The sequence below is a fragment of the Falco naumanni genome, chromosome 6, assembly GCF_017639655.2.
Source record: "Falco naumanni isolate bFalNau1 chromosome 6, bFalNau1.pat, whole genome shotgun sequence".
Taxonomy (NCBI): domain Eukaryota; kingdom Metazoa; phylum Chordata; class Aves; order Falconiformes; family Falconidae; genus Falco; species Falco naumanni.
Window position 1 is genome coordinate 34,995,098 of NC_054059.1, and position 16,373 is coordinate 35,011,470.

Below are 16,373 nucleotides of genomic sequence, written 5' to 3' on the forward strand. Positions count from 1 at the left end.
AGACAGTGTCTGAGAAATCTGGTTGTGCTTAAACATTTGTGAAATTCAGGGAAATGAGTTGTGCAACCTAACATCAAATAAAGATCAGATGAACCATAGGCTTCAGTTTCCTTGTGAATGAAGGTAAAAGGGCTCTGCAGCCAACGCCTTTGTTTACTGGGATGCTCAGTAGGACGTACAAACAGGGATTTTTATATCTTTGGTTCCCCCAACCAGGGTGACATACGTAGTTTAGTTCTATTCAGAATGAAAACGCCTTGTTTTACAGTTCACAGAGGACTACTCCAACTTGTTATCTGGGAATTATTGCTATATTTGTGATAGCTGAAAGCTCTAAAGAGAAAATGGATTTACCTTACTTTCTAAGACGTGCCCACTTGGCTGACAGCTAGATAGGTGTATGTATACTACCGTGCTTGTCAGATTCTGATTTTGGGCTTAAGGTAGCTCATCTGATAAAAATAATTACTGGCAGACTCACTTGGACAATAACATTATAAGGCAACAGCAATATCAAAGTTCTTTAGCCCAGCTCACTCCGAGATCTGCCTAGATTGGTGTGGACCAGCTGTGGAGGTGGGAATGTTATTGCTGCATAAACTCAACACAGGCACCAGGCTCTCCTGTTGCCAGGACCTGAGCTAGCATCTTTGTGTGGTGCTGCTCTGTGCTGTAAATATGTATCTACTGCTACAAAACTCATTTGGCTGTTCGTAAGCCAGTGCTCCATTGCTTCATGTATGTACGTAACCGGTCATACCAAGGGATAAAAGCAGACTCAGTTTTTCCATTAGTGAACAAGCAACAACCATATGATGGAATGAACTGATTGTATCAAAACAGACATGTACACAAAATGTCTAGTGTTGTTTGTTAAAGAGTTTATTCTCAAAGAGGCAACATTATTTCAGCCTGAGCATGCCTTTCCCAAGGACTATCCATATAGTATACCGACAGCTGAAAATAAACCATAACAGGTCCACATATTTTCCACTCAAAAGTAGTTCTATCTTGTGAGTGAATTCTTCAGCATTATTTAAATTCATCTATAAATCGAGAATTCATTTAAACAAGGCCTAGGAGACTGAGGGGAAAATATTTTGACTCCCATCATATACAGTGATGTCAGTGAAACTTCGACAGTTTACTCATGATAAGTAGCAGTTAGACAATTTGATGTGAAAACAGAAATATCATGGGGAAACAGGTAAGAAAACCCTGTATTTCTGAATCATAAATTAGCCAGTAGAAAGAAAACCCATCTAAAATTCTTGACAGTCTTCTGAAAACTGATACATGCATAAATTTATTTTTCTTAACAGAACGTTGATATTATTATCTGCAGTTTTCCAGGAGTCAGATTTCTACATATGTTTATATTTCTATGTTCTTTTTCACTCTTTGATGTTATTTCCAGAATTCATTAATTTTTTTCTTCATGTTTTTGTACAAGCTCTTTTCCTCTTCTTTTTCTCCCAAACTTATCTATGAAGGTATTTCTATGCTGGGAAATAGATGTGTTTTCAAGTTGTTCTTCAACTGGCTTATGAATGTGACCTTTATATTAAAACCTGTTTATTCTGTGTATTCCATAGCTTTTGTGACTATTTACAGTATGTATTGCACTTTATTGGCTTGATCCAACATACAGTGAAATCAAAGCAAAGACTTCCCATTGACCTTGACAATTGTTGGATTAAGCCCTAAGGCCCAAGTAAAAGTAGCTGTAATGAATGACACAAAAATGTAATAAAGAACTCATTTATTGGCTTATTAAGCTTATTAAAATAACCTAGTGTAGATTATTCAGTTTTCATTTACAAATTCAAACAGTATCTTCCTGGAGCTCCAGTATGTTGATTGCTGCTATTTTTAAATACACTGTGGTACAAACTTATTTCTTCTCTTCTGCATGTCCATTTAGGTCTTCATGTGCTGCTGTATATTTTCTATAACCTGCTGAAGACTCAGTTGTTCAGTGGCAAGTTGTTCATCAATGAATCTTCGCATTTCTTCCGATTTCCTGGAGCCTTGCTCAATGCCTTGCTGAATCAGTGTACGTGTTAGTTCCACTTTTTTTCTGAGGGCATCTCTGTTTTTTGGGGCCTTTGGTAAATGGACTGCCAGTCAGATGGTTTGGGCACATCTATTCTAAGCTCTCCTTGACGAACAGCTATATATGGTTTTATGCTTTCAGCTGTTACTTGCTCAAACCGATAAAGAAGTTCTGAGATATATTGCAGGAATGCAGAGTATTTTTCTATAGTTAGATCAATTAACTTTTTGGCCTCACTGATTAACTTTTCTTGGGAATGACTAAGCTGCCCATAGATCTCCTGGAGTTTTTCTTTGACTTGCTTGTTATGTTCATTGATTTTCTTCTTAGCTGCTGCAGACCAATACTGGATTTTTTCCTGAGCAGCAGCAGAGAGCTCCATGATCTTCTGTTTTCCTTTTCCTTCAATATCAGTTATAAGGTCATAATATTCCTGGCTGTAGTTTTCCACCAGTTCATTTACTTGGTCTGTCAGGTGTGTAAGTGAGTCAGCAAGATCTCCAACATACTTGTTGTGCCAGTCCGCTAGTGTGTCTATTAGATTCTTCAGCCATCCTAGTAGCTTGTCTTCCACCTCATAGTATTTCACTGACCATCCAAGTGCAGTTGGATCAAAATATTCCTCCCTCAGTGCCTTTACATAGAGGAGCAGCTGCCGTAGCTTTTCTGAAAGGTCCTTGAATGTCTTCTGGCTAAAATCTTTAAACTGAGTAATGAATTTTTTAATATCTTCTGCCAAGGATCTCAGTTTCTGTGCATAGTCTGAAGCTATTGCATCTTTGTACAGCTGTTGTGTTTGGACTTTGAGGTCTTCGAAATTTTTGGATTGCAAGTTTCTAACCATTTCTTCTACCTTCTGAAAAACTTGTTGCACTACTTGTTTCAGTTGCTTAAGCCTTCCTGCAAAGTCAGCTTCCTGGAGACTAGCAAATGTCTGCCTGATATTTTCCTGCAAATGTTTCAACATTTCTTTAATTTGATCAAGTACATTACGACCTCTAAGAATTGTTTCAGAAGCAGGAACTCTGACTTCCAGCTCATTGATAGCTGCAATCAAGGCATCAAAGTACTCCTGAAGTTTAGAAAGGTATAAATCAGTAGTTTTTGCTGCCTTCTCTGTAGTCATGAGGTATATTTCTTCACCAGTGTACTTTTCAGACAGCCCAGGGACCTGGAATTTTGTGGTCTTCAGGAATTCAATGGCTGAGTCAATTTGGTGTTTTATCCTCTTGTGATACTCTTCTATTATGTCAATTATAGCATCCAAAAGCTTTGATTTTATTCTTTGATAGTCAAACTGTTCAGCTTGATCTGCTGCTTTTTGATATAGCTGTTTAGCTTTGACTTTCATCACCTGATATTTGCCAGAGGCCTCATTGGCAGCTGTGCGAAACTGAGCATCTATTTGATCTATTTGGTTTACAGCAAACGTGTATGCTTTGTCAGCATTAGTCTGCATGATATTTTTCATCTTTAAGGTGGCAGCACTCATTTCCAGTCCCATATGCTCCTTATGATACTGATTAACATACCTATAGATTGCATTGGTCAATTTAGGTACTTTTTCTTTTAGACCCAACAGCAAGTCTTTGGCAGCATCCTCCTTCCAGTTGAATTTAATTTGAATCATGTCAGGTTTCTTGAAGGATGTTTCAATTTTTAATATGTCAATGTCCTTCTGAGGAGCAGACTGAAAATATAGAACAGGATAAGAAAAAGGTAACTTGTATATAAAACAAATTTGATATTGTTTATGAGTGTATTTCAACATTCTCATTTTGCATCTTTAATTTTATTATATATTAGGACAAATACACTAATATTTTTTGTCTACCTTGTGCTTGTTCTCATCCTGAGAGGTTGTTTTGGAAGGAATTGTACTATAGCAATCTGTTTTGTGCCTCTTCAAATTAGCAAGACCAGAACATATCTTAGTGGGGTCTTTTTTTTAAACTTTGACTGCAAATAATATTTTTCTTTCCTTTGTATTAAATGCCTGCCATGTCTCATAAGACATGTGAACTACTTGGGAAAATAAGCCTTCTGCTCATTCTTGGAATCATTTAAAGTGAATCCAAAAAGCATTTTCTTCATATGAAAAGATTAAATGATTTCATTTTGTAATAATTTAAATCAATGAGACAACTTAAGAGAGTTCCTCAGAGTAAAGATCCTTGAATGAGAATCTATTTACATAAATAAATTTTCCACTTTTCAGTAGTAGATAGTGAATTATGAGTTGCTTGTGATTCCTAAATTAGTATATAATTTTGGAAGATAACATTTTAACTTTGAAATTGTTGTAGTATGCCAATAATAATAGCATGTTTGGTTAGCAAATATAGTAAAGTTTTTAATTCTTATAAAGTATTATGATATAATGGATTAAAAAGACAATCTACAGATGGTCTGACCTCTTTCAGTGGCCTGATTCCTACAATGGCCACTTATGTAGTAATTATAAGTAGCCTGATGGGTATACATTAAACCTGATGGGTGTCTTATGAAAAAATGGCTTTATACTTTTTTCACTTTCAGTGGGTGTGTTTTCTTGATCATAGGAGAAGGCAAAATTAACTGTGTGGAGGAGCTGAAACAGCCTGTCCATGCAGGTGCTTCTTTAGTATTAGGAAGTCCAGTGTAGGAATCAAAAACTTTAATTACTGAGAATTTATTTTTTCTTTGGACAAAGGGTGGTTAATTTATGTCTCAAAATATATACACACAAACTTTAAAAGGGAACTTTTCCTTTGACCACACTCAACCTTTTTCCTTTTAATTGCTCATATCAGACTTACCCGAGTTCGGTAGTAAACTTTCGCCATGGGAACATCAGTGTCCAATTCAATGAGATAGCCCAAGGTCCCAGCAGAAGGTGAAGATACTGAGCCAGATGAGCCACTGTCAGTCTCTTCATAACGCAAATGAATGTCTGTAAAAGCTGGGCTGATGATGTCTAGTGATGCAGTGTTGGCCATGTCACTACAACAACAGTGAATACATAGCTATGAAGGAATGTACAAAGCACAAGCCAATAGAGTATGTCTAAATCCAATACCACCTGTTTTGTTTTTTTTTTTTTATATATATATATATATATATATGTATGTATGTATGTAAATAATGCCTTTGTAATCATAAGAAAATGTAGGGGTTTACTATCCACGTTTCTTAGGATTTAGCCTAACACATTCAAAACTTCACATCACTCAAATTTTAATGTTTTAGATAAAACTATATTGAGCTATGTTCAGAATTTTCATTAAAATGGGGCAGTAAAACATAACCTGCAGCTGTACCACTGTCAGCTTTCTACAGACTTCTGCAAGCTGACTGAAATTTTTTCCATCAACACAATTATGGGCAGTATTTTTTATCTACATTTGTACTTGCCTTCACAGACACTGTCCTTTGGATATACCAACACAACACTCACAGATCAAAACAGGCAGCTAGAAGGCCAGCTCTGTAATCCCTAGTACCGGTACTTTTGAATAAAAAATACTCTTTAATGGCTTGTGGTGACAGAGGGATCCAATGCAAAAAAACCAAACCAATGTTGATGGTCAGATCCAGAACTGCTCTGATTATAAAATACTGTGTTTGTATCTCAGCAGGTTTCTGAAATGGGTCAGCTGAGAAAAGATATTCTAGAAATGCTGAGAAGAAACAGCTTTCCGGATATCTCGAGAGGGGAAAAGGCACAGCTGACAATGACAGGGTAGCTACATACATTCTCATTAATTACAGCAAAGCACTCTGGCATATTAGAGTTCAAAGCAACAATCATCACTGGCAATTTTGTCTATTATAAATTATATTATTAAAGCAAATCTTTACCTAATTCCTGAAATAGTAAGATCTTCCTTGAAGTTTGCGCTCATGTCACGATGTGAAAAGCTGCCAGTTGTCTTCATAACAAACATGCCTTCTTCGTATTTGTAGTTTGAAACAACTGTGAAAGAGATTTCAGTTGTGTGTATTTCCAGAATTTACCAGCAAACAATACAAAATACATATCCAGTTGTACATTAAGACATCCAGTTGTATGTTAGACAGACAGTTCATGGGCGTTTCAGTAGTATGGAAACTTATGCATCAAGAAACTGAATGCCCATAGCGCCCCAAATAAAAAAAACCCATGAAATTATTTGTTCAACCAGAATATTTTAAAATTCAGGTTTTTTTCTGTATTTATAGCAACATGGATATAACATAATGCATTCATGCAGATCATAAATGGGGATTCTAATTTGTTGAGAGTTTAGAATTTTATTCTCATGTATATTTTTAGTATTATGATAAAGCCTAGAACTCTATGCTATATGGGACTCCAGAGTTTTCAGAGTTGAAATATTTTTTTCAATCAAATATGCTTACTTCCTAAGGAAAAAGATAGGCATTTCTTTGTCTGAATTGAAATAGATAAAAAGTCAGCCTGCCTTCTCCTTAACATGTACTATCTGAAGTAATGGGGGAATTTTATGTTGTCCACAATTTAAAGCAAGCAGCTGCTACACAGAAAAGAGATCTTTTCCATTTTTTTCCACAGTGTGACAATAGTTATACATACGTCTAGTCATGAGCCTTCAGGGTGACTGACTGAGACTTTGATAACAATTTATGAAAAAATACTTCTGATGATAAAAGAAGTATAATCTATTGTCAATGCTAAATAGATGGCAACATGTTCATATGTAAAATTCTGGGGGAAAAAAAACCTGAAAAAAACCCAGTTACACAGTATTTCCCCTAAATCGTGGCATATAGAATTTTAATGTCTTACCGTTCAAGTCATATTCCAGGAACTGCAATGTTGAGCTGCAGGTAGAGTCAATGGACTGTTCAAAAGAGTCTTTTTTGTTTGTTAAGTCTGTTCTCCAGGTGACATTGTACAAAGGGGAAGCAACTTTGAAAGATCCAGCCAAGGCACCAAATGATGGGATGTAAATTCCAGCAGGCAAGGATATTTTGAGAGAGGGGATCTCAATTTTCTGTTCAGGAATTGTAATTGTAGGTAGATCAAAATCTGCAATCTTATTAGCTACTTCATCCAGATCTACATGGAAACTGCCAAGAGAAATAGTCTTTGGAAGTGTGAATTGAGACACAGTTATTTGGTATTCAGGTATCGTCACCTCGAAATATGGTATTTTATATTCTTCTAATGTAATATAATTGGCTCCCACATTCACTTTGGGGAATCTTAGTTTTGGCAGTGTGGGTAGATTGACATCAAATGGCATTGTGTTTAGTGTCTGTGGAATTTTTATGTTATGCAAGTCAATGGTATATGCTGGGACCTGGAGAGTGGTGAAAGGAACTCTGAACTCTGGAGTGCTGAGAATAGGGCTTGGAGTCTTTAGGTGTAACTCAGGAATTCTGAAAGTGAAGCCATCAGTCAGCTTATTCATAGGTATGGGGAAAAAGTAGCCATCATCACTCTTTGTATAGACAAGGGATGCTGAACCATTTAAGTACTGTTTTCTGTCAGCACTGGTAGTGATGTCCAACTTCAAGATATCCCATAAGCTTTTCTCAGCAATGGGACACTTCATGTTTTTGAGGAAGTCCATGTATCCTTCTAAAGATCCAGAAATATCAAACTTTGCCTTTGATTTTTCATTTGATAACTGCATATCATGACTGAGAGATAATGACTGAATTTGTCCTTCACCCTTCCAGCCAACTTTCTGGCTTGCAGTACTGATTTTCACTATGACAACTTGATTAACTGAGGCTGTGTCCAGGAAGGGATTTGGCTGAGTGGCTTGAATCTGAAGATCTGCTGATATAATCCAAGGAGCCAGCTCTAAGGTTGCTTTGCATCTCTGAGCCCCTGTTGTTGTCAAAAGAGGTGTATATTGTGCATAGTTCTTCCCATTGTGCTCCCACACTGCATAAACACGACGGGCAGATGCTTCAACTGCAAGTATTTCTTTCATTTCACTGTTCCAGAATCCATCTACTTTGGAGTGGGCTTCAAGCTTGAGAGATGACCGGGCTCCATTAGCATTCAGATAGGTGTTTGCCTCATGGTCTAGACTTCCAGAAAATGCATTTCCAGTGTAAAATACTCCATCAATATCCCCATTTGTAGAAGTTTCCACTGATATGTAAGACGTAAGGCTCTCTAACACAAGTTTGTGAGCAATTCCTCCCTTAGCACTGGTGCCATATTTAGGAGTATTAAAATCATACGTCAATTTTAGCCCTGAGGAAAGAGTGGGCTTAGACTTAGTGTTTCCAGAAAGTTCTTGGCTGAAATTCATTTTTAAAACTGGTATTCTGATTTCTGCATTTGTTACCACTGAAGCTTCCATGTTCCTTTTTGTGAGACTAATAGTGCTGTCATGATTTCCTCCTAGATACTTGTTATTACTCAGGGACAATGCTGTGGCTAGCTTCAACCCCCTTTTTCTTGTCAAACTTGTTGAACCATCCAGCTTAAATTGCAGTGCATCAATGACAGAAGAGGAAGAGATGCTGAGTTGCCCAGCAATATCTGACTGATTGAACAGCCCAGCATTTGCAGTTAAAGTGATCACACTGGATTTAAATGAGAAGTCATAAGTAATGTTTCCCATGGCAGGAATTAAGATGTGGTTTGATGGGTTGTTGATTCTGAATTTAGGAAGCTTTAGAGTACGTAGGTCCTGTGGGACATGAAGGACTGGAAGCTCCAGAGAAGGCAAGACTAGTGTGTAAGATGGCACTGAAAAGCCAACAAATGGGACTGTGAATCCTGTTGTGCTTATTTCTTTTGGTAGCATGTAACCGAAGGCTGGCATCTCAGCAGTAAAAGGAGAAACCTCAATATTCAGAATTGGAATGGTGTATCCTGGAATCTTGAAGGTCCGTGGTAGTTTGTTCAGTGATGTCTGTATTTTGTATTTGTCAAATTTTGTTTTGGCTTCATTATATGACTTTGTGAGAAAATCTAAAGCGGTGTTTCTTCCTCTCTCAAAATGCTTGTTGAAGAAAGTGATGTATTTATTAAGGGCTTCATGCACTGTTGCTAAAGGAAGTGGGATTACATGTATGTCTTTGTTTTTCTCATACTGAGCATTCAAATTTAAATCAAAGGATTGTCTTGTTGTCTTCAATAAATCCTTCAGACCTACCTGTTCCCACAGTGAATAATCTTTGAGCTGAGGAGTTTTGATTCCAGTGTAGGGAACCTGAAGCTGAGGAATGGTTAGAGGAATATTTAGGAAGTCCAGGTTGGCATCTCCATCCATTGCAACATGAGCTTCAATTCTGTCATGATTGTTGCCAGCAGACATATTATGGGAATATCTGTACTGATTGAACCTGCCAGTAGCTTGCCAGCTGACCTGCTGAACAGAGGAACTGAGTGCAAAACCATAGTTATTCAGGAAGTCAATTTTGCCAGTCAATTTCATCGGGAAGCTGATTTTCACATTTCCATCATTGTTTGTTAATAGACGAATCTCAAAAAGCTGTGCCAAGAAGGAAACCTCATTATTTACAGTTCCAGTAATCCGTCCATTGAGCCGAGCATTGTGAGAGCCTGTTAATTCTACTTTCATTCCTCCAAGCTGTCCTGTGCCTTTTACATTCAGAACACTACGTCCAACACGGTGTGACTCAATTTCAGACTGAATCTGAAGTTTTGCATAATTTAGGAGACCACATTCATATCTCATGGCTTGGTTGACTTTCAGGTACTTATCATTTATTCTGTTGTTGGCAGAAAATGTAATAATGGGGCCCTCAACCCTGAAAGTAGCATGTGAATCCTGAGTGCCTTCATCAGAGAAATTAGGAGAAGCCCATTTCCAGTTTCCTTTGCCAGTGGAGGTAAATGATATGTGTCCTGCTTCTACCTCTGTTGTCATATTATTGACCAGATCAGCCTGGCTAGAGAAACCGGTTTGTGGAATATTCAGTCTGTGGGAATATGCTGTTCCACTCTGCATCCAAATTTTTCTTTGCAGCTTGACCATTAAATTATTCTGTAGTTCTATTGAATTTTTTGTTGTATATAAGTTTGCTCTAGTTTCAGCTTCACCTTCTACTGAAGTCCCTAAAAATACCACTTCATGGGTGTGGTCAACTTTAAGGAACCTGTGGTTTACCTTCATGGAATTTTTAAGGTTCAGCTGTTTCATCTCAGGGGCTGAGAGACGTGAATCTGCAATAACACTAAAAACTAGGAAGTCTAATTTGGATGTTGTTTGAGCTGAAAGGGAGGTCACAAATTCTGGACTGTTTTCAGATGTTGTAGTATTATGAACCTCAGCTTGCGTAGACAGTATAAAGAATGGAGAGGTGAATTTGAAAGCACCAGACAATTTCCCAAATGTAGGGACAGTCACAGTATGTGGGATACGTGGAAGCTGGAACTCTGGTATCTTCATGCTAGGAATCTGGAACTCATTTAGATTTAGCTTTGGAACCAATAATTCTGGTATTTGAAACTGAGGCATTTGGATTTCTGGGAAAGAAATGTCGGAAAAAGGTATATCTCTCATCTTCAGATCTTTAAAATACAAATCAATGGCTGGCAGCTGAAATTCACCAGACATGATCTTGTCTATTGTTCCCACAATTTGAAGTTTAATCTCATTCAAGTCAATTGTATAGGAAGGAACTTTAAAGGTATTTAGAACTGTAAATTCTGGGGTAGTAAATTTCATTGGGATTTTCATGTCCTTTAGTCTATTAATATTTATCTCATAGGAGGGAATATGCAGATCAGTCAGTGGAACAATGAACTCTGGTGTTTGAAATGTTGCTTCCCGAAGACTTCGGAGACTAACCTCAAAGGCAGGTATAGTGACTATAACAGTTCTGATTTCAGGGACTTTAAATCCTGTTTCAACAACCTGATTTAAATTTTCAACCCATTTTTTTAGATCATACTCTTCAGCCAAAGCAATGATTTTCTTGAAAACTTTGTTCCACTGCTCAGAAATGTATAGGACAACAGAATTGTAGAATTGGCTTATCTTCTGAAGATACCACTGGAATTCCTGGGAAATATCCATTTCAGAAATCCTCTCTCGCAGGTCTTCCAGGTGTTCATTTAACTTAGCTTTCAGATTAGCAAATGTTGTTGAGTTTATAAGCTCCTTGAACCAGTTAATTATTGCAGCAAGCTTGGTGTCCTTCAGTTGTTCCATGTATTTGGAAATGACAGCTCTAAAATCTTTCATATACTGTTTCAGTGCTTCTGCTTTCTGTGGAAGTTCTAGATTTCTGAGTTCTTCATTTATTTTCTGGGTCACTTCTCGGATTTTGTTATTTGTGTCATCAACAAACTGGTTATAGTCAAAAGACTTGAGCTTTTTAATAATCATGTCAAGGAACTTGTTGACTTCCTTTATCATCATCTCATAATCAAAGGTTTGCACTTTCTTGACAGCATCATCAATAAAAGCAACAACTTTATCAAAGCATGACTTTATATCAATATTTTTCAAGTAGATGGTCAGTTTCTGGACAGTTTCTTTTATTCTGTACTGGTTAAGCAGTTCTATCATTCTGTCCATTAAAAAATATACCTGCTTATCAATTTCATATTTTATAATCAGTTTGTGCATATGACCTTGGAAAGCATTAATCTTCTCAGACACTTCATATTCGTCCATCCAATTTAGAATAAAGTCTTTGATTTGTTCAAGAACTTCATTAATTTTTTCAATCGGTAATGAATGCTTCAATTTTTCTAAAACTTCTTTAGCATCAAACATTTTAATCTGCTGTTTCAAGTTTTCTGCAATGCGTCTGACATCAATATTCTGAATCTGAATCTTGAGTTGTTCTAGGTTTTCCTCTATCCTAGCTGTAATCCTATATTCATCATCTACATTTTTAATCCAAGCCAAAGTGCTGCTTCCAATTTTGCTAGGATAATACTGGTGAAAAAAAAATTGCAATTTTTGAATAATGTCAACTACGGTCATTCTTATGTTATATTTGCTATCTAGAGCTGTCATTGTTTCAACTGCTTGGTCAAGAAACTGTGCAATAAGGGCTTTAATGTCAAACTGCTCAGAATGATCTTTGATGTATTGCTCAATTTGTATCAGATAGTCGTGCAGCTGAGACAGTATTCCTTGAAGACTGTCCACGGCTTTTCCCAGCATAATTTGGATATCATCAGATGTTATTTTGTATTCCTTTGTAAAAGCAACCAAATTATTTTTCATGCTGCTAACTCTGCCCTTCATATCTAGTTTGTCCATGTAATCATTGATGTGCTGTGAGAGTTTATCGAAAGCTGCCTTGTATTTTCTCATATGTTGTTCTATGTTAATGTTCTTCAGATAAGTTTGTATGGCCTGTAGTGTGGATAGTATGGTGCCTCTGACTTGTTCAAAGTAAACTGGCAAATGTTCCAAGAATGGTAGGTTAATAACATGCATATCTTCATTTTTGTCATACTTCACAAAGCCAGAGATGCTGAATTCCTGGGGCTCTGACACACTGTCTCTGAGGCCCAATACATCAATAAAATTAACTTCTTCAGATGTGAATGGCAGCACGACTGATGTATCCATTACAGAGAGATCTGCTAAAGCTCTTCCACTAAGTTCAACACCGGTCTTTTCTTCATCATTGTAAGCACTGAGATCTTGTGAATATACATTATTGTTTAGCTGACTTTTCATTTTCCAGGCACTTGACTGCTCTGATGGAGTAAAAAGCATATGAACTTTGTTATCAAGTAGGGTAGTGTACCTTCCTCTAGACTTCAAGCTATGACTGGTAGATCCTCTGTAATCATGGGAGAATGTGAAAGCAAGAGGTTCTGCTTTAAATAGGAATTTGCTGTAAAGGTCTCCTGTATGTTCACCCATAGCAATCAGCTTCCCGTTACCATTGGTATGTATGTCAGCAGTGACAGCAAAGGGGGCCACAGTGGAACGCACAGCATTGCTGAAACGGAGAGATTTGGAATCACAGTTTGTGTTCATAGTAACTGAGGAAGCAAGTCCTGCCACATTCAGATCTACTCTGTGACTCAGTGCTGCACCTTGAACATTTGCTACTGTATCCGTTTTAAAGTTTGCAGCTAGATCAGCATATGTAAATGTGTAGGTATGCCTTATTTCGTCTGCTCCATAGGCTCCTCTGACATTGCCACCCAAGTTCAGCTTCAGAGGCTCGAGAATCAATTCGGCTTTGTTGGAAACTTCTGTTTTAGTGTATTTAATATTATTGCTCAGTTTAGCTGTAAGTGAGGTAGGCTGCAGTTGTAGGTCAAAAACATGCTTGTGGAACTTGTCAAAGCTGAAGCTGTTGTCTAACTTTGTAGCAAATGTTAAGGATAATCCAGGAATATTCAAGTCGTTTGTGTATTCCAACTTAATCTCTTTGAATGATCCTTGCAAATTATTTGAAAACTTCAGTCCTTCTCTATTAACTCTGAAATTTAAAACGTGTTTGCTGTCTATACCCAGAACTGTACTCTGATATTCACTTCCCAGCGTTATTTCCGTTAGGCTCACCCTTCCACCCAGATTGAATTTTGCATTGTTTTTACCATAGCGCCCAGAAGAAGACAGGGACATGGAGCCTCCAGCAGTATCAAGTTTGGCATTCATTTCGCTCTGCATTGTCAATGGGCTAAACTGCACATTTGTGGTTGCGCTGCTGGCTAGACCATACTGATTTACACTGAGTGATGATTTATGTGCAGCTCGATTCCTTTGATCGGTCACAGAGATATCAGTGTTGAAAACAAGATCCTGAGAATTGAGAGAACCTGCAAGCAAGGCGTAATACTGGGTTTGCTTGTATGTGGCTTGGTACTCAGATCGAAGTGCTGCCATCTTGTTTGACAAAATTAATTCAAGCTTATTGACACCTACAATATGTCGATACCTCCCATTTGTTTCAGATGTCATTTTCAGCTGGCTGTTTTCATATTTCAGTGAAGCTGTGTTCTTTAATAGTCCACCTTGTACATCAGAAACTGAAGTAATGGAAAATAAATCATCACTATATCTGCCAGATATCTGATTGGTAGCCTGAAGGTAAGAAGAATCCAACTTCACATTTGATTTTCCTTCTAAAACCCGTCTCTTTTCATTGTATGAGCTTGACAGAGTGTAAATGCCTCTTGCAAAGATAGAAGCCACTTCCAGCTGCCCTTCCATCTTGATGTTATTGATATTCACATTATTTGTCTTTTCAGAAACAATATCACCAGAAAATGAAAGCTGAGGACCCAGAGTACTGGATGCCGTAAGTGACATGGTGTAGTTTGCAACTGGACCGAGTTCATAACTCTTTGTCCTGGCCAACTTAAAAACTGATGTTAAGAGTCTGTGCTTCAGGTGATTTTCATATGTGCAGGTGAATCCATTTCTATTATATGATGCTTCTCCAGAACCTGAAGCAGGAAAAAGGAAACAAAAGATAATGATGTGATGTATATGTTTTTGTTGTTAAGGCTTTGTCTGATATCACTAAGCTTTTATATTACTGCTTGAATTGTAATTACTTTTATTATACCATTTTGCTTATAAAGGTAAAAATGTTTTGGTTAATCTTGAATATTTTTGTAAAAATTGTTATTTTGATATTTCGAACGAAAGTCTTAAGGTATGAATAAATGAAATCTCTACATTACTAAATATGAATCTGTGAAACTACAGGAAGTTATGTCATTATTTAAACTTAAATTAAGAAGATATGCTTTCAAGAATAACCCATATCTAATATTGCTGGGTTTTTATATCTTCTTTATCATGCTTCATTTATGGTGGGGAGTTTAGAAAAGACTAAAGTTAGCTTGTCCTTTTGTAATTTGAGAACTCATGCTGCAATTTTAAAGGCACTAATTTAAAAATACCAGTCTTAAGACCTATCCAGTCTGAGTCCAGAATAACTGCTATGTAGTCATTATATATTTAAATATATATAAAAACAGAGCGAGAAATAAACTGTGGGCATACCTACACATACACCAGTAGACCTGATTTTGAAAACACTTGTCAGATACTCTGTAGAATCATGCCTTCAGTTTTGAAGGACTTTTTCTTCAGAAGGAAATATCTAGGAAAATATGGACCTTAAAAGTCTTTATTGAATTAAACTGACTTAACCTTTAGTGCCTGAATATACAGACTCACATAATATCTTTAAAAGCAAAGAGAAAGTTATTTGAGATTATACAACACCTTTCTTTAAATAAGCGGCAGGAAAATGAATGTGCTGTACCTGACACATGGAAAATAAAGACATTAAAACAGTTTTGCCAATGTTGCAGTATTAGCACACATTCTTACCTTTCACACTGTAGGAAAGTAGCTCAAAAACTGAATCAGCATTTGTGGTATAAGTAGTTCTTATGCTGGATGCTTTCTCTGTGGTGCTATTAGCCAAAGTGTACGCTGCTGTCCAGTTGTAGTAGTTGCTGTACACATTAGCAGAGACCTCTAAAGTGCCAAGTAGAGGCACACGAAGAGGATAGGATTCTGGAACAGTAAATGTTGGAATTCTGTACTCCTGAGATGGCACACTTATTCCCATTGACTCCATTACCAGAGGAGGTGTTTTAACAGTCTGTGGCACCCTTATGTCATGGGATGATCTTCCACCAAATGGCAACGGGATATTAATTAGAAAACTGTTTTTATTTAGGTTGTATCTGATCCGGCCTTCACTAGAAAATAAAAGTTATTCTATTAGAAACTCTAAGTCCACAAAACATATACAGAAATTTCTATGATTCCTACTACTCCCATTGTACTGAGCTTACTTACATGCCTATATCAATGTCCTCACTTTAGGTTTAGACAGAAATCTAATGATCGTGTATTATTATCAACATTTTTTAAGCACTTATCTATCAGAATTTATTGAAAGCACTTTTGATATCAGTGAATTCTGTCAATGTTTTTTCCTTTTATTCCATAATCAGGGAGAATCATAGGTCAAGTAGCCCAGAAACACATTATTTCTGTAAGACCTTGCATTAGAATACAAAGGTTCACGATTTGTTCAGAGCTTATAGCTCACAGGTGGAGAGTGTCATTCAAGGGGCTAAACATAGAAAAGTTATGAATCTTGTATTTGATTTTCTGCTCTGAGAATCCAAATGGGCTTTATGAACATTAATAAAGAGATGTAATGGCATGAAAATGATCCTCAAAATGAAGGAATATGAATGGAAATAGCTGATACATAGGCAAAAATATCTCAAAAAAAACCTGCCACGCTTCTGCAATGTGGCATGCTGAGTACCAGAAAAAGGTGATTATGTCCTTAAAAAAGTGATGTATTCTTACAGAAATGCACAAAACATCTTATTAGTATTAGAAGTTGTAAGAAAATAAAT

General features: G+C 36.9%; 1 protein-coding gene across 1 annotated transcript in view; it reads right to left on the reverse strand.

Moving 5' to 3' along the window:
- Positions 1-861: 861 nt before the first annotated feature.
- APOB (apolipoprotein B) overlaps positions 862-16,373 on the reverse strand; it is a 37,889-nt gene continuing 22,377 nt past the window's right edge. Inside the window, 6 exon segments of the mRNA XM_040598520.1 lie at positions 862-2,096; positions 2,099-3,746; positions 4,855-5,038; positions 5,897-6,011; positions 6,843-14,423; positions 15,322-15,698. Coding sequence (XP_040454454.1) covers positions 1,921-2,096; positions 2,099-3,746; positions 4,855-5,038; positions 5,897-6,011; positions 6,843-14,423; positions 15,322-15,698 — 10,081 coding nt within the window. The 3' untranslated portion in view covers positions 862-1,920.